This window comes from Hyperolius riggenbachi, chromosome 6, assembly GCF_040937935.1.
Source record: "Hyperolius riggenbachi isolate aHypRig1 chromosome 6, aHypRig1.pri, whole genome shotgun sequence".
NCBI classification, from domain to species: Eukaryota; Metazoa; Chordata; class Amphibia; order Anura; family Hyperoliidae; genus Hyperolius; species Hyperolius riggenbachi.
In genome coordinates, this window is record NC_090651.1 from 22523306 (window position 1) to 22542193 (window position 18888).

General features: G+C 43.5%; 1 protein-coding gene across 1 annotated transcript in view; it reads right to left on the minus strand.

Moving 5' to 3' along the window:
• The window catches only part of GLIS1 (GLIS family zinc finger 1), a 169009-nt gene that overhangs the window by 28279 nt on the left and 121842 nt on the right, over positions 1–18888 (minus strand). Inside the window, exons 6-7 of the mRNA XM_068242414.1 lie at positions 14397–14507; positions 5441–5525 (exon numbers count right to left, since the gene is read on the minus strand). Of these exons, the coding sequence (XP_068098515.1) occupies positions 5441–5525; positions 14397–14507 (196 nt within the window). The remainder of the gene's footprint in view (positions 1–5440; positions 5526–14396; positions 14508–18888) is intronic.

Below are 18888 nucleotides of genomic sequence, written 5' to 3' on the forward strand. Positions count from 1 at the left end.
AAGTATAGAGAGGTGTTGGGAAGTATAGTGAGGTGTTGGGAAGTATAGTGAGGTGTTGGGAAGTATAGTGAGGTGTTGGGAAGTATAGAGAGGTGTTGGGAAGTATAGAGAGGTGTTGGGAAGAATAGTGATGTGTCCGGAAGTACAGTAAAGTGTTAGGAAGTATAGTGAGGTGTTGGGAAGTATAGTAAGGTGTTGGAAAGTATAGTGAGGTGTTGGGAAGAATAGAGAGGTGTTGGGAAGAATAGAGAGGTGTTGGGAAGTATAGAGAGGTGTTGGGAAGTATAGTGAGGTGTTGGGAAGTATAGTGAGGTGTTGGGAAGACTAGTGGTGATGTGTCCGGAAGTACAATAAAGTGTTAGGAAGTATTGTGAGGTGTTGGTAAGTATAGTGAGGCGTTGGGAAGTATAGTGAGGTGTTGGGAAGAATAGAGAGGTGTTGGGAAGTATAGAGAGGTGTTGGGAAGTATAGTGAGGTGTTGGGAAGTATAGTGAGGTGTTGGGAAGTAAAGTGAGGTGTTGGGAAGTATAGTGAGGTGTTGGGAAGAATGGTGATGTGTCCGGAAGTACAGTAAAGTGTTAGGAAATATAGTGAAGTGTTGGGAAGAATAGAGAGGTATTGGGAAGTATAGAGAGGTGTTGGGAAGTATAGAGAGGTGTTGGTTAGTATAGAGAGGTGTTGGTTAGTATAGCTAGGTGTTGGGAAGCAGTGCTGGTCGTAATGGAGAAAGCTACGCTTACGGATCATTACGCGTAATTTTACGCTATTACGCGTTACGAAATTACGCTTACGGCATAGACATTCAATTTCGGTACATGTCTGTAATTACGCATAGCACTTACGCAATTACGCGTAAGTATACCGTAATTCAGGTTATTACGTTATAGGCTTACGCGTAAAATCCTACTAGCAATTAATGCGTAAGGTCATGCTGCCAAGCGGAAAAGTTGACGCATGGATCAATGTTAGGTAGCCGCCGACTTTAAGGGTTAATAGCAAAGCCCCCTTAAGTGCTAAGAGCCTCAAATTTGGAGAATATATTAAGGAGATCAGAAGGAATAAGAGGAAAATTTTTTTTTTCAAAAAGACCTTATAGTTTTTGAGAAAATCGTTGTTAAAGTTTCAAAGGAAAAATATATACATTTAAAAACCCGCCGAATTTAACGGTTAATAGCAAAGCCTGCTTAAAATTTAGGAACACCAAATTCACAGGGTATATTAAGGGGATCAGTGGGAATAAGAGGGAATTTATTTTTTTTCAAAAAGACCTTATAGTTTTTGAGAAAATCGATTTTTAAGTTTCAAGGGCGAAAATGTCTTTTAAATGCGGAAAATGTCAGTTTTTTTTGCACAGGTAACAATAGTGTTTTATTTTCATAGATTCCCCCAAGTGGGAAGAGTTTTACTTACTTCGTTCTGAGTGTGGGAAATATAAAAAAAAAACGACGTGGGGTCCCCCCTCCCAGACCTCTTTAACCCCTTGTCCCCCATGCAGACTGGGATAGCCAGAATGCAGAGCACCGGCCGCGTGGGGCTCCGCACCCTGACTATACCAGCCCGCATGGTCCATGGATTAGGGGGTCTCGGAAGGGGAGGGGCAGCCAAGCTTTCCCCTCCCTCTCCGAGCCCTTGTCCAATCCAAGGACAAGGGGCTCTTCTCCACCTCCGATGGGCGGTGGAGGTGGAGGCCGCGATTTCCTGGGGAGGGGTTCATGGTGGCATCTGGGAGTCCCCTTTAAAAAGGGGTCCCCCAGATGCCCACCCCCCTCCCAGGAGAAATGAGTATAGAGGTACTTGTACCCCTTACCCATTTCCTTTAAGAGTTAAAAGTAAATAAACACACAAACACATAGAAAAAGTATTTTAATTGAACAAAAAACATAACCACGAAAAAAGTCCTTTAATATTCTTAATTAACCATTAATACTTACCTGTCCCTTTAAAAGCCAGTTCCCACGCAATATCCTCGGAAATATACTAATCAGTTACAATGTAACAAAGTTATTACAATGTAACAACTTTGTTACTTTGTAACACCACCGCACCCGACGTCACTCGCCGCTCACCCGCCGGCCGCCGCATACACGCTAGTCCCCGCCGGCTCCCGCCGTCCACTCCGCCCACACCTGTCACCCATATACATGCTGGCATGTATATAGGTGACATGTGGGAGAGGCGGGGAGGGCAGCGAGAGCCGGCGGGGACTTAGCGTCCCTTCACCCGACAGAGCTCTGAGCTATATTAGCTCAGAGCTCTCGAAAGCATCTTTGTATTTGGGCTCCAAGGAGCCCCATTGGTCCTTAGCAGACCAATGGGGTTCCTTCAAATCAGAAGGAACCCCATTGGTCTGCTAAGGACCAATGGGGCTCCTTGGAGCCCAAATACAAAGATGCTTTCGAGAGCTCTGAGCTAATATAGCTCAGAGCTCTGTCGGGTGAAGGGACGCTAAGTCCCCGCCGGCTCTCGCTGCCCTCCCCGCCTCTCCCACATGTCACCTATATACATGCTGGCACCCATGGGTGCCAGCATGTATATGGGTGACAGGTGTGGGCGGAATGGACGGCGGGAGCCGGCGGGGACTAGCGTGTATGCGGCGGCCGGCGGGTGAGCGGCGAGTGACGTTGGGTGCGGTGGTGTTACAAAGTAACAAAGTTGATTTTCTCAAAAACTATAAGGTCTTTTTGAAAAAAAAATTTTTCCTCTTATTCCCACTGATCCCCTTAATATACCCTGTGAATTTGGTGTTCCTAAATTTTAAGCAGGCTTTGCTATTAACCGTTAAAGTCGGCGGGTTTTTAAATGTATATATTTTTCCTTTGAAACTTTAACATCGATTTTCTCAAAAACTATAAGGTCTTTTTGAAAAAAAAAATTTCCTCTTATTCCTTCTGATCTCCTTAATATATTCTCCAAATTTGAGACTCTTAGCACTTAAGGGGGCTTTGCTATTAACCCTTAAAGTCGGCGGCTTTTTTATATTATACGGGAGCGTAATATTACGCGATTACGGCAGACTGTGTAATTTCAATGGGAGTTTACTGTCTTACGCGTAATTTGTTACGCGTAAGACGTAACCCCACGGTCTACGCGTAATTAATTACGCGTAATACCGTAACCTTACACGTAACGCTTACGGTGCATTTGTAGTGAATTGCGATGCGTAATTACGCTAATGCGTAATTTCGGCCCAGCACTGCTGGGAAGTATAGTGAGGTGTTGAGAAGAATGGTGATGTGTCCGGAAGTACAGTAAAGTGTTAGGAAGTATAGTGAAGTGTTGGGAAGAATAGAGAGGTATTGGGAAATATAGAAAGGTGTTGGTTAGTATAGAGACGTGTTGGTTAGTATAGAGAGGTGTTGGGAAGTATAGAGAGGTGTTGGTTAGTATAGAGAGGTGTTGGGAAGTATAGAGAGGTGTTGGGAAGTATAGAGAGGTGTTGGGAAGTATAGAGAGGTGTTGGTTAGTATAGAGAGGTGTTGGTTAGTATAGAGAGGTGTTGGTTACTATAGAGAGGTGTTGATTAGTATAGAGAGGTGTTGGGAAGTATAGAGAGGTGTTGGTTAGTATAGAGAGGTGTTGGTTACTATAGAGAGGTGTCGGTTAGTATAGAGAGGTGTTGGTTAGTATAGCTAGGTGTTGGGAAGTATAGAGAGGTGTTGGGAAGTATAGTGAGGTGTTGGGAAGTACAGTAAAGTGTTAGAAAGTATAATGAAGTGTTGGGAAGAATAGAGAGGTGTTGGAAAGTATAATGAGGTGTTGGTTAGTATAGAGAGGTATTGTGAAGTATAGAGAGGTGTTGGGATGTATTAACAAGAGAAAAAACGCTAATGTGAACCGTAAGTGTTGTGAAGTATAGTGAGGTGACGGGAAGTACAGTAAAGTGTTAAGAATTATAGTGAAGTGTTGGAAATAATAGAGAGGTGTTGGGAAGTATAGCGAGGTGTTGGGAAGAATATAAAGATGTTGGATAGTATAGCTAGGGGTTGTGAAGTATAGTGAGGTGTTGGGAAGAATAGAGAGGTGTTGGGAAGTATAGAGAGGTGTTGGGAAGTATAGAGAGGTGTTGGGAAGTATAGTGAAGTGTTGGGAAGTATAGAGAGGTGTTGGGAAGTATAGTAAAGTGTTGGGAAGTATAGAGAGGTGTTGTGAAGAATAGAGAGGTGTTGGGAAGTATAGTGAGATGTTTCAAAGTATAGAGAGGTGTTGGGAAGTATAGCGAGGTGTTGTGAAGTATAGAGAGGTGTTGTGAAGTATAGTGAGGTGTTGGGAAGTATAATGAAGTGTTGGGAAGTATAGAGAGGTGTTGGGAAGTATAGTGAGGTGTTGGGAAGTATAGTGAGGTGTTGGGAAGTGTTGGGAAGTATAGTGAGGTGTTTGGAAGTATAGAGAGGTGTTGGGAAGAATAGTGATGTGTCCGGAAGTACAGTAAAATGTTAGGAAGTATAGTGAGGTGTTGGGAAGTATAGTGAGGTGTTGGGAAGTATAGTGAGGTGTTGGGAAGAATAGAGAGGTGTTGGGAAGTATAGAGAGGTGTTGGGAAGACTAGTGATGTGTCCGGAAGTACAGTAAAGTGTTAGGAAGTATTGTGAGGTGTTGGTAAGTATAATGAGGTGTTGGGAAGTATAGTGAGGTGTTGGGAAGAATAGAGAGGTGTTGGGAAGTATAGAGAGGTGTTGGGAAGTATAGTGAGGTGTTGGGAAGTATAGTGAGGTGTTGGGAAGTATAGTGAGGTGTTGGGAAGTCTAGTGAGGTGTTGGGAACAATGGTGATGTGTCCGGAAGTACAGTAAAGTGTTAGGAAGTATAGTGAAGTGTTGGGAAGAATAGAGAGGTATTGGGAAGTATAGAGAGGTGTTGGGAAGTATAGAGAGGTGTTGGGAAGTATAGAGAGGTGTTGGTTAGTATAGCTAGGTGTTGGGAAGTATAGTGAGGTGTTGAGAAGAATGGTGATGTGTCCGGAAGTACAGTAAAGTGTTAGGAAGTATAGTGAAGTGTTGGGAAGAATAGAGAGGTATTGGGAAATATAGAAAGGTGTTGGTTAGTATAGAGACGTGTTGGTTAGTATAGAGAGGTGTTGGGAAGTATAGAGAAGTGTTGGTTAGTATAGAGAGGTGTTGGGAAGTATAGAGAGGTGTTGGTTAGTATAGAGAGGTGTTGGTTACTATAGAGAGGTGTTGGTTACTATAGAGAGGTGTTGGTTAGTATAGCTAGGTGTTGGGAAGTATAGAGAGGTGTTGGGAAGTATAGTGAGGTGTTGGGAAGTACAGTAAAGTGTTAGAAAGTATAATGAAGTGTTGGGAAGAATAGAGAGGTGTTGGAAAGTATAATGAGGTGTTGGTTAGTATAGAGAGGTATTGTGAAGTATAGAGAGGTGTTGGGATGTATTAACAAGAGACATTTAATGATTGAGCCCCCAGCAATATGCAGCTGATACTCTGTACCTGTGAGCAGGTCGCGGGACCGAGTTCCGTTCAGAATTTCCTGTGTGACGGCTTTTGCCCACTTTCCATCCAGTGAATGCTGTACCTGTAATAACATTGAACACTTAATGAGAACAAGAGTCTGCCAACTAATGGCAAACAACATTCACTCTCCTCGAGCACTTTATTGCTACAAACCCGTATTATTGTGCCCTAGAAATTGTTACGCACAACAGTATTTTCACAGACAGCAATAAAGTTACTACTTGTAACAACTTGTGAATCGGCGGCTGCTGACACGCAGGGGGTGTCTGCAGCCGCCTCCCTCGCTGGCTCTCAAGGGTTCTCCGCTCCGTCGGCGTCTAGTACGCCGGGAACGGTCTTGTCTGCAGCTCACAGGGGGTCTGTCTCACGCAGTCGCGCACGGAGACAGGACCTTTATGCTAACAGAAGGTGCGTCAGCTGACCTGCCGTTCGGCTGACGTCAGGGATGACTCTCGCCGCTCGGATTGGTGGAAATCCGAGGTGGGAGTGGCTGAGAGTCTCCCTATTCCTCATAAGCCTTCATTTGCCATTCAGTCGGAGTCTGCTGTCGTGAATACTTACGTGTTAGCTCTCAGACCTTAGACTAGATCCAGGTGTTGAAACCAAGGACTTCACACCAAGACTAGGATTATTGTATATTATTGATTACCTGTGTTTGACTCTGGCTATACTCTGACTTTGCTTTAGCTTACTGATTCTGTACTTCTGCCTATCTGCCTAAAGTTACTGAACTCCTTGCCTGATTACTGATTACTCTTCTGCCTTCCGATTTCTGTACTGATACTGTCTCTCTGTTGCCGAACGTAGCCTGTCTGACCATTCTACTCACCAGTGGGCGGCCCTCACCACTGGTGAGGTGTGCTATTACCTTTCCAGCCGCTCTGGAAAGGTCTGCTCTCCTTAGATTGTCACTTAGCTGATAGTGCCTTACCAGCTCCTCTGGTAAGGCTTCGCCAAACTAGCCAGTTATCTTTATTGCTAGTGTTCTCCAGCTCTTCTGGAGAGGTTTCTCCTGATTCCTTGTTGTCGTACTGTTTCTGTGGGTGCCTTCCCAGCCCCTCTGGAAAGGTCTATCCAAATTATACAGTCTCCAGTACTGATAGTACCTTACCAGCTTCTCTGGTAAGGTTCAGCTAAACTATTGAGTTACGGTTGCACCAAGCACTACACACTTAGCATCCTTGTAGCTATACCAGTATTATTGGTGATTCTGCAGATCACCACATAATCAGGTATAGCGTCTGCATTACTGGTGATTCTGCAGATCACCATATAATCAGACATCTGAGTTGCTACACCCAACCGTTACACTACTCACATTGTTTGAAATGGAGAACCTTAGTTTACAGAATGTATTTGCAAAAAAAATTACACCTATAGGTTAAGCTAGGGCCAGATTTATATCATAGGATCCTAAACTCCACCCTCTTCTGAGCCCATAAATTCTGACGCAAATGTAGGGTTGCCCGCTAAACTGCATTCCAAGTGTGCTGGCTGCCCCTAATTCCTGACCTGGCTGTCATCTCTCCCCTCCTTCCCCTGCCTGGCATGCCTGCACTCACCAATCTGAAACCATGACGCAGTCACTGCTTTCTGAGAATGGAGAGTTTGGTAGGCAGGTTAGATGGGAAGTCCCACCCAGCTCCCTATGCTCCAGGGACGGTGATGTCATGGCGCCAGCATGATGCATGGTGGTTCACGAACCCATGATAACCACCTCTCGCCTCTTAGCACACTCTTGCCTAATGTGCCCAATTCTAAATCTGGCCCCGTCTACAGCCTATTCATTTTACAGAGCCAAATAAGTCAGATTGCAGTCAGCTGTTTCAGTCTGCGTTGACCTTAATCAGTGCAAGGATGGGTGGTGGGGGAGGGGGTTACAAGAAGGAAATAATGGATAAAAATGTTTAGGATGGCACAAATATGGCTGGTTGGTGAGGTCCATTTGGGTGATCAAAATGGATGTTTGTATGGTGAGCTTTAGATATATTTTTCCTAACTCAGGTGATAAAATGAAAGCTAACTAGATCAGTAATGATAGGAAAAAAATGCAAACATCACAAACAGAACTCAGAGGATTTTCAGCAGAGCAGATTGTCCAAATGATGGTGCTATTATAGAAGAAAAGTTACCTACAGATGTACTTGGCTAGTTTGCTGGCATGCTTTAATCCTCACTTGCTAGCAAGCTGCCCCTGTGTGGACAGATCACAGATAAATCATTCCTGCCCCAAGCCTGTGTCTGACCTCTCTACAAGCAAGAGGAGGGGATAGAGGCAAGAGGGAGAGAAATACTGTGTGCGTAATTCCTTATCTTAGTAGCTATGCATTGCTGGAGACTAGATCTCGTATTTTACAGACAGGAAGTTTTGAATCCGGATAATACCATGTATTGGCTAATTTAAAGTGTAACTGTCGGGCATAACATCAAAAATCTTTTCTTTATTTTTATCTGGTAAACAAGTAATAAGGATGCTAACCAGTCAATCCAAAAGTTAAAATCACTTTTACTTTTCTTGTTGATAAATGGTCATTCCTTAGTTTACCTGACTCTTATTTGGTACACACAAATGTTGGTACACATAGAGGAAGTTGCAGGGCATGCTGGGTTGTCCTTTTTGGCTGCTCTTCTTCCCATCAGACTTAACTAATGCAGCCTGATTGGCTGAAGTCTCTTTCCCTCCTGTTTTCCCCTCCCACACCTCTGTTCCTCTTTGATTGGCCAATATTTCTCATGCTGAGACAATGCACTGTCTATAGTATCAGGCAGAGGAGAGTAAGGGAGGAAATGACATCAGGATTGGCTTCAAAATAGCCACCGTTAATATGGGAAACACTAAGAAGGATTTTCTCTTTTTTTTTACTAAAATCACTAAAATCAAAACATGGACATATGTAATGTAAGTAGAGCAAGTATTTATCTACATATATATGTGTTTTGTTTTTTTTAGAAAGAATGGCTGACAGCTCCTCTTTAAAAGAAAAATAGTGAGCTTTCAGCTAGTAAGCCTTCTTTAGAGTCTATTCCAGTTGACTGACAATGTTAGGACATACAATCAGAAGGTGATATCTTTTTTTTTCTTTTTTTTTGCAAATATAAGTGTCATTCAGATACATTAATTACAAGGGATCTTGCAAGGATTCTGAGGTATTTATGGCAAATAGATAAGACCCTTGCATTACTTAATGCCTACATAGATTCAGGCTGGCATGGATAATGTTTTACCAACCCTATCCTGTTTACTGTATGCTGTTGGGGTCTGGAAACAGTTAACTGTATGTTACTGAGTGGGGGAAGAAGGCACTCAGAGGGGCACAATGATTCCTGGGGAAGGGGGGGGGGAGGCATAGCTCCCAACTGTCCCTCTTTCGGAGCCCTGTCCCTCTTTCCTCCTCTATTGCTTCTCTTTGAGGACTTTGTCCCTTTTTCTATGTAAATATTTATATTTCTATACTACAAAATGTGTTTGATTGACTCTAAACTTTATTCCCATCCTTTAAATTGATATATTATTAATTTGAAAATGTTAATATGAAGGAAAATGAGCCAGGATAGAAAGGACCAGTGTGGTTCGAATTATAAAACAGCATATTTTTCTTATCTTTATGGTATGTTTGATTAGGGGTGTGTCGGGGGTGTGATTAGGGGTGTCGCTGGGGTTAATAGGGGTGTGGAAGGGGCGTGGCTTAAGTGTCCCCTTTTCTTATCTCAAAAAGTTGGGAGGTATGGGGAGTGTAGCGCCACCACTGCACATGACACTCTTACATAAATGACTATAGAGTATACAGGGTAGTCTTGCTGTGTTCTGTATCCCACAATGGGCCAGAACCAAACTGCAGATCTGGACAACACCGGCACCCTCCAACTAAACCTCCCTCTGTACTTATAAAGGGACACAAGCACAAGTACTGAAACCACCGAGTGCGACTCCCTCTCCCTTCCTCCCTCCTCTCCTGCTCCGCCAAAGTGCAAAATCCTCTAAGACTTATTAACACCAAATATGCCAGAAGAATTCCCCTCAATTTAAATGTGGTCAGGAGCTGAGCCAGCGCATGTTTCCTACCCAGACACTTAATACAAGAGGCATGAGAGCGACAGGACGGAAAGGCTACAAGGTAGTGCAGGCCGCTGTTGGGCTGTACACAGATTGAACAGGAATCTGCATGTGTACCCATACATTGTTCAATCTGGTAGCAGATCAATCATAAGAGCTATACAATGTTCGATCTGGTAGCAGATCAATCATTACAGCTATACATTGTTCGATCTGGAAGCAGATCAATCATTACAACTATACATTGTTCGATCTGGTAGCAGATCAATCATTACAGCTATATATTGTTCGATCTGGTAGCAGATCAATCATTAGAGCTATACATTGTTCGATCTGGTAGCAGATCAATCATTACAGCAATACATTGTTCAATCTGGTAGCAGATCAATCATTAGAGCTATACATTGTTTGATCTGGAAGCAGATCAATCATTAGAGCTATACATTGTTCGATCTGGTAGCAGATCAATCATTACAGCTATACATTGTTCGATCTGGTAGCAGATCAATCATTACAGCTATACATTGTTCGATCTGGTAGCAGATCAATCATTAGAGCTATATATTGTTTGATCTGGTAGCAGATCAATCATTAGAGCTATACATTGTTTGATCTGGTAGCAGATCAATCATTAGAGCTATATATTGTTTGATCTGGTAGCAGATCAATCATTAGAGCTATACATTGTTTGATCTGGTAGCAGATCAATCATTACAGCTATACATTGTTTGATCTGGTAGCAGATCAATGATTAAGCCTGATCTAGACGGAGCGATCCGGCGGCTCGATTAGCCGCCGGATCGGCTCTTCCGCATCCCCGCTCATCCGCGTGTGCGTCGGATTCGATACCCGCTTGTCCCCGCCGGCGCCGCTTATCTTCCTCTCGATTTCCCGCTATTGTCCGCTCGCTTTGTTCGATCTGGTAGCAGATCAATCATTGGAGCTATACATTGTTTGATTTCTATCTGATTAGATTCAGTTCTAGACTATTGCCTGCCCACACTCTGCACAGCAATTTGCAAATAGATTTCATCATGAAATCTATTGCAAAATGTCCAGCCGCCACCTACTGGGCTACCATCCAAGTGTAAAGTGTGCATTGTCTGTTGTATATTGCTTGCTCGCTAAACGGCACTGTTTTGTCATTGGTCTCATAAAAAATGGTTTTACATGAACATCTTGGGAGCCTATAGACACAGGAGTTCTGGTACCAGGGCCGTTTCTTGAGCAGTGCAGGTAGGGCAACCGCCCTGGGTGCAGGCCGGCAAGTAGAAGAAGGGGGATGCAGGCAGAAGGACATAACCGTTAGGGAGCTGGTGACATGCAGTGCAGCCAAATGGAAGAAGAAAGAAGATTCCCAGCGCGATCACCTTCCTTGACTCCTCCTAGGCTGCCTGCGTCAGACATCTTATCATCACGTCACCACCGCATGATGACACCTGATGTCCTGTAGCGGTACTGCAGGCTGTCAGTGCGCGGCGCCCATTAAGGAGTCGGCTCTCTTCTCCTGTGTGTTTTTTCTGGTCCCTGCTTCCTCCTGGATGAACGGCTGGTCACTAGTAAGTAGTGGCTGTGTGACTATCTCTAAATAGTAAGGGTCCGTGAGTCCACAGGGGTGGGGGAGGGGAAGGGGGCGCAATGATTTTAAACCCTTGTCCTGTGTGCAATTTAGCCTAGAAACTGTCCTGTCTGGTACCTGGCCTCTGCCGAGCCCTTGATCCTGCAAATCCTAATCTAATTGCAGGTTTAGGGGTTTGTCTATCACACACCTGCCTATGTTGACTATTGGTAGATGATCCTGCTCTGATTAGACATCTCCTATGAGAATGCTCAGGAGAAAAGTTCTATGAATCATGTGTTTGTTCCTCTTTAGTGGTAACCATGGTCAGTCCTGGTGTGGCCAGCGTAGGTCATAGCAGCATGGATTATGGGAACACCACTAATAGTCTGCAGACCACACATGAAGGATCTCTGTGGTGAGTTTCCGGATGAATCCACGTTTCCTCTCCGGAGAGAACAGAGAATCTGGGTCTTCCTGGGAAGGGAATCACTGCACTAATCAGTAATGTCACTTCTCCTCCCCCAGGTGATAGTACACAGAGGGCTCTGGTCTTCTGGAAGCTGTAACGGGGCATCTACAGAACAGAACCGTCTGATTCCATACTGAGGCGGAGCAGAAAAATCTTTGGTGAGTTCTGATCCATCCAGCTCGGCTGGCAGACACTCCTCATTCCATTCCATTCTTGTTTTATTAATCCCTAGAAACCAACTGTCTACAAATATAAAAAGCCACTAATTCAAAGTGTGACTTCGTCCAAAACATTTTATCTAGTTTATTTTTCATTAAATTAAAGAAGGGACAGAACATTTGCAATTATTTTATTGCTGTCTCATAACTCCCAACTATCCCTTTTTTTGGAGGGACCGTCCATCTGTCCCTCTTTCTTCCTCATGTGTCCCTTTTTCAAGACTGATGTACACATTTATGTAGATATATGTATTTAAATGTGTTTAATTGACTCTAAACTTTATTGCCATCATTTAAATTGATGTATTTCTTATTTTAAAAAAATAATGATGATAGAACGGACCAGTGTGGTTTGAATGATAAAACTACATCTTGGGCTTCTAAATTCTTTGTATGTATGACTAGGGGTGTGTTAGGGGCGTAGTTGCAGGTGGGGCATGGGCGTGTCTTAAAGTGCAACTGTCGAGCATAACATCAAAAATCAATTCTTCATTTTTATCTGGTAAACAAGTAATAAGGATGCTAACCAGGCAATCCAAAAGTTAAAATCACTATTACTTTTCTTGCTGATAAATGATCATTCCCCAGTTTACCTGACTCTTATTTGGCTATCCTTGTGTGTCTCCTGTCATGAATTATCTCCTTATCTGTTCTTATGATTTACTGTATATTCCTGCATATAAGACTACTTTTTAACCCTTGAAAATCTTCTGAAAAGTTGGGGGTCGTCTTATACGCCGGGTGTCATTGATGCCGGGTGGTACGCCCTATCCTGTTACCGCCTCTCAGATCTCCCTGCTGAGGGAGCGCAATCTATTCTTCCATACCACTATGATAAACAGGTAGACAAGTAGAGCTGACCAGTCTACTTAAGGAGAGTTGACCAATGCAACAAGTCAATTGACTATACACTGTTATATACTGGGTACCACATACGGTACAGCACCAGTATCTGTTCATACATAGCACCAGTACATGATTTTTTTATTTTTATTTTAATTTGGTGTGCGTTGCAAGAGGGGTAGTCTTATACGGCGAGTATATCCCAAACTCTATATTTTAAATGGAAAAGTTGGGGGGTCGTCTTATACGCCGGAATATACGGTATCTATTCTTATGGTGTTACTTTTTATGTCATCCTTCACGTGACTCCAATGCTTCCTCCTTCCTTCTTCCAAGCAGGACTGAAGCGCTGGGCTTGCTTACGGCTCTTTTTGAAATTTTGCTCTTGATCTTTTCCTGATGAAGCTGGAACCTAGTCCTGAGAAACGTGTTGCATTCTATGAGAGTTGGGTTTTTCGGGATATTTAAGCTATAATTATTAATCTCACTCATGAGTGTTTTCACTTGAGAGGAGGTGAGTTCATATCTACCGCCTCTTTTAAAACCTTTTTTAACTATTTCATTTTGGCACTTTTTTTGCCTACATTTTGTCCTGTCCTACAGAGAGCGACTTTTTAAAGTGTACCAGAGCTGTGGAAAAACAAAGAATCGATACTTACCCGGGGCTTCCTCCAGTCCCATAAACACGTGTGAGTCCCTTGCTGTCCTCCCGCAGTTTGTCATTCAGCCACGATCAGCCAGCCCTGGTAACTGGCTCAGTTGCGTCAGTGGTGGTCTTCTGCATATGCGTGGGACCTCCGCGTATGCGCAGAAGACCACAACAGAGGTGATTGAGCCCGTTACCAGGGATGATTACGCATGCGCATAAGACCCCAACTGATGCGACTGAACCACTTACCGGGGCTGATTGTGGCTGAATGGCAGACCATGGGAGAATGGTGAGGGACTCAGACGTGTTTATAGGGTTGAAGGAAGCCCCGGGTAAGTTTTGATTCTTTATTGTTCCACATCTCTGGTTTAACCCTAGTGGGGTGGGGTTTTGTTCTCTACAACTCTCTGCTGTGTGGCTACTGATGCGGCACGCTTCTGTGAGTATAATCTATCGCCCTCCTGTGGTTAATTTACATACTACACTATATTGGCTCTCAGTGTTCTCGCACATTCTCCTCCCTCTTTTTGAGACAAACAACTGATCCTTCCCTTGTAGCCAGGGCAGCCATCAGGGAGGGGGGGGGGGGGGGGAGATGACAACTGACACTGCAGTGAGGGGCCCAGGGCTTCTGGGGTAACACAGGGGGATAAAAGAGGCACAGGGGGAACAGAGGCGGACAAAAGAGGAACAGGGAGAAAAGAGATGAGACGGGAACATGGGGACGACACACAGAGGGACACAAAAGAGGCATAAACTGAGGTGAGACAGAGGCGGACAAAAGAGGCACAAGAAGAAATGAGGGGGACAAAAGAGAATGGATAAAGGATAAGAACGGACCTACAAGTCCATATCTCATTTGTTAACCGGAGACTACCTGTATTTTGCTAGTATTTGGCTCCACCCACAACATGCCATGGTCACACCCACTTTTTGCCGCATCACGCTGTGCATACTGCTTTCTTCAGTGTCGGAGCCATGCACATTTTTTGCTGCAGCGCTCTTCATGCACGGACACAGGGGTGCGGTGACTAGTGGGCGGGCACAGCAACCAGTGGGTGGGCCCAGGGAGGGGCCCCAACATTTCTGATGGTGGCCCTGCTTGTAGCAGTTACCTCTATGGATGCTACGCTCCTACCTTGCTGCGCCCCTGCTGCTCCTTCACCGTGTGCGCCTTCACATGTTTCCGCAGGGAGCTGGGATCCGTATAGCGCTTGCAGCAGCCGGGGATCTGACAGGCGTACGGTTTCTGTAGGGAGAAGAAAAAGAGAGGTGAGCAGCCGAGAAGGGGGAAACACATTCTGCATCTAAGGATGGTCGGTAATATATTAATAGCTCTCAGTTGATGTTACTATTATGCAAATTGTATGCAGCCTGAAAATGACCCAATCCAATGCAGCAGCTGCGGCTGCAATTATACCACTTATGCTCTCTGCGACGGTATATCTATGCTCCGCAGGACTTTAGTTCCTGCACAGAAAGTGAAAACATACAGACAGTTTGGGCCATTTGCAATTCACTTTTTCACCTAAGGTGATATTTTCACAACTTGTAAATGAACTGCCTTTTAAACCACCAGCAAGCAAACACATGCTCACAATTATTTTGACAGCACTTTTTCACCTACTTTTTGATATTTTTTTCCTTTGCAAAGTGTTCAAAGTTATCTTAAATCAAAGATGAAAAATGATCTCCTAGGCGAAAACTCAGGTGAAAAAGTGAATTGCATATGGCCCTTTATTTCCCATGAACTGTTCACAGTACACAGGAATAAACATACATTATATTAAATAAAAAATACATCCATTCCCTATTAAAATTAACCCCTTAATCCCCCACCCACACACACTCTCTCCCATAGTTACTAAATAAAAAAAATTGTATATAAAAAAAAACACATTTAAAAAAATACATAATAGTTACCTTAGGGACTCAGCTTTTGAAATATGTATGTCATGAGGGTATATTACTATCATTTTTTTTTGCACATAAGGACTTGTAATTAGTGATGGACGCAAAACAGAAAATAATACACCCTTATTTCCAAATAAAATATTGTCACCATACATTGTCCTAGGGACATATTTTAAACGTTGTAATAACCGGGACAAATGGGCAAATAAAATGTGTGGGTTTTATATTAAAACTATAAAAGGCCGAAAACAGAAATAATATTTTTTTTCCATTTTTTTTCTTGTTATTCCCATTAAAATTCATTTAGAATAAAATAATTCTTAGCAAAATGTACCACCCAAAGTCTAATTGGTGGCAAAAAAAAGATATAAATCATTTTGTTGTGATAAGTAGTGAGAAAGTTATTGGCGAATGAATGGGAGGAGTGCTGAAAGGTGAAAATTTCTCAGGTCCATAAGGGGGAAAACTCCTTCATGGTGAACTGGTTAATCAGCTTATTTACAAGCTTCATGAATGTGTAACGGAAAGCAGATGAGAATAGAGGAAAAACATTCGGTAACTTGGGGTGGTCAATAAGATACTAATAGCTCTCGAGTTGTTGCAAATGTTATACAAATTGTCTCTTGAACACATTCTATGCAGCAGCTGCAGTATCGTGTTGATCAGTCTGTTTACAAGCTGCATCAATGTGTTCAAAATTAGGCATAACATTTACTTCAAACTGAGTTATTAGCATCATTGACCCTCTTTAGATAATTGTGCGGCTGTGCACAAGGGAAATGCAAAATAATTAAATAGGCACATGGCAAAGGAAAATGCAAAATAGGTTAACTGTATTTATGAATGTAAATGAAAATCTCTCAGATAAATTTATAACTGCACTACAAAAAGAAATTGAATCTAATTTTGGATAGTTGAAAAGGGCCAGAAGGTTGTTTTTACTTATAGTTGAAGGTTCACATCTGTGATGATTTTCCTGACTTCCATTCACAACATCAGGGTGCCGGTGTCCCCCCCCCCCCCCCCCAGGCAATCTGCAAGAGCAGGAGCTTCAGGATGCGTCATGGTAGGTCCGCCCTGTGCATACGATGTGTCTATATAAAATAACAGTGCATACAAGGGCTATCATTCATAAAAGTAAAAAAAATCTGTGCGGGAAAATACCGCATTCGGTATTTTAGACTTATGTGTGCTCATTCATAAAAATGTTTACAGTTGCGATAGCAGTGCGGTGATCTCCCGAACTAGGCTGGCGTAACATGAGAAGCTAACTGAGTTGATTCATTTTCTCCGTGCAGAGACAGCGTTAGAATAGAAGAGGCAGCCCGTTCACACTTATAATCGCGAAATGTTTTGCGGGAGTGATTTTCCAGCGATTAACACGGAAAAATCACTGGACACTGCGGCGGTTTTGGAGCGATCACGATTAGCGTGCTTTGCACGCTAATCAGGATCGTTAATCGCGGAACGCTCGTCGCCGGCAAACCGCTGCATGCAGAGCGGTTGCGGTTATCGCTAACCGCAACCGCGGCAGTGAGAACACTGCCACTCGCTACTTTGTGTAGCGGTTTTTGCAAAACCGCTAGCGGTTTGCCGTGAGCGGGAATCGCGCGATTCCCACTCAGGTGAGAACGGGCCCTTATTAGGTGTGCATTTTTTTTATTGCCTCTGTTTGCCCTGAATCTGCACTGAATCTGTCTATTAGTCTTTCTAAACAATCTATTTAATTGCCACAGCTTAGAAGGACTTCAAGAAATATTACACATGCAGGCTTTCTGATGTAAAATATATCTGAAAACAGGTACCCAAGAGGTTAGAAAACACAGCCTGGGTATTCTGGAAAGCCTATTTTGTTCTGCGCTTACTGCTGCTGCCTGGAAGGTCTGTCTCCATTAACTTAGCTGTTATCCTCATGCTTATTGCCTCTTCCAAGGGAGCGGTATTCTCCGTCCTGATACCGCCTGCTCTAATCTTTATGAATTGGACATTTAGTGGCATGTGTTAAGATAATCACCGCACAAGGCGGTAATTTAGCTCACTGCTCGGGAATGTCAGCTTTTCATGCGGTAACTGCTTTTATGAATTGACATTTTGCTAAGTGCTCGGTAAATTCAGCTGTTTTCAGCATTACTGCATGCGGGAATGCTTTATGAATGATAGCCAGGCTGTCTGTATAACATAATAGTGGATATGATTACACTTGCTCTTCTTTACGTCACGTGTACAATGCACATATATATAGAACATGAACTGTAAAAAAAAAAGTTAGAGACATTTACATTACCTTTCTGTGGCAAATTTACATGGCAGACAGAGGAGGAAACAAGAGAGAAGAAAAAAAAGATTCAAGATCAGTAAAACATAGAGAAGAGAGTAGACTTGAGAACATCTCCCATTACTAATTAATACCTAATTCCCCTCCCCTCCTCATATTTTTTTATTTTTAACATAAAGTGAGATTTTAATGAAATGGAAACTAGGGGCAGCTATACCTGGCTACCTATACGGGAAGCACCTATGCCTGGCTATCTATACTGGGGACACCTATACCTGGCTACCTATACTGGGGAACCTATACCAGGCTATCTATACTGGAGGCACCTATACCTGGCTACCTATACTGGGGAACCTATACCAGGCTATCTATACTGGAGGCACCTATACCTGGCTACCTATACTGGGGAACCTATACCAGGCTACCTATACTGGTGGCATATATACCTAGCTTCCTATACTGTGGCACCTATACAGGGAGCACCTATACCAGGCTACCTACACCAAGGACACCTATACCTGGCTTCCTCTATTGGGGCACCTATACCTGGCTACCTATACTCGGGGCACCTATACTTGGCTTCCTATACTGGGGCACCTATACCTGGCTCCCTATACTCAGGGCACCTATACCTGGCTACCTATACTCGGGGGACATATACCTGGCTACCTATACTCGGAGCACCTGTACCTGGCTACCTATACTGGGGAACCTATACCAGGCTACCTATACTAGAGGAACCTATATCTGGCTCCCTATACAGGGGGCACCTATACCAGGCTACCTACACCGAGGGCACCTATACCTGGCTCCCTATACTGGGGGCACCTATATCTGGCTACCTATACTGGGGAGCCTATACTAGGCTACCTATACTGGGGGCACCTATACCTGGCTATCTATACTGGGGCACCTATACTGGGGCACCTATACCTGGTAGGTACCTATTACTGACGGCAAAACACTATCTTACATAAAGGGGTACACACTGTAATGCTGATAAAAAGCACTGTTGTACATCATGCCCGGCACAGCTACGGAACTCTTACCCCATTATGTATGCTGGCTCGGAGCACAGCATATTGTATTACACATGACTCTGTTTACCGTTATGTGGAGCCAACGTCTATCAGGTAACCGATCTGTGTATCTTTTCTAAGCTTTCTTTCTCCTCTTGGCTCTGGCAGCTCCGTTTAGTAACGCAGCGTTTCGGTACACCCAGTTCCACGCTCACATGGAATGAATGAATGAGTATTGCGGGGACTTTGATTGAATTCATGTTTTTATTGTTTTGTTGTGTTTACATTGCATATCGGGCAGCGTTACGTAAAATGTTCTCACAGCCGTCACCATTAATTTTCCGGCCAAGTGCGTAAGCGATCGTGCCATGAGAAGCGGATTTGGTTTCAGTACGGAGATGTAAACTAGTAAATGGAAATTG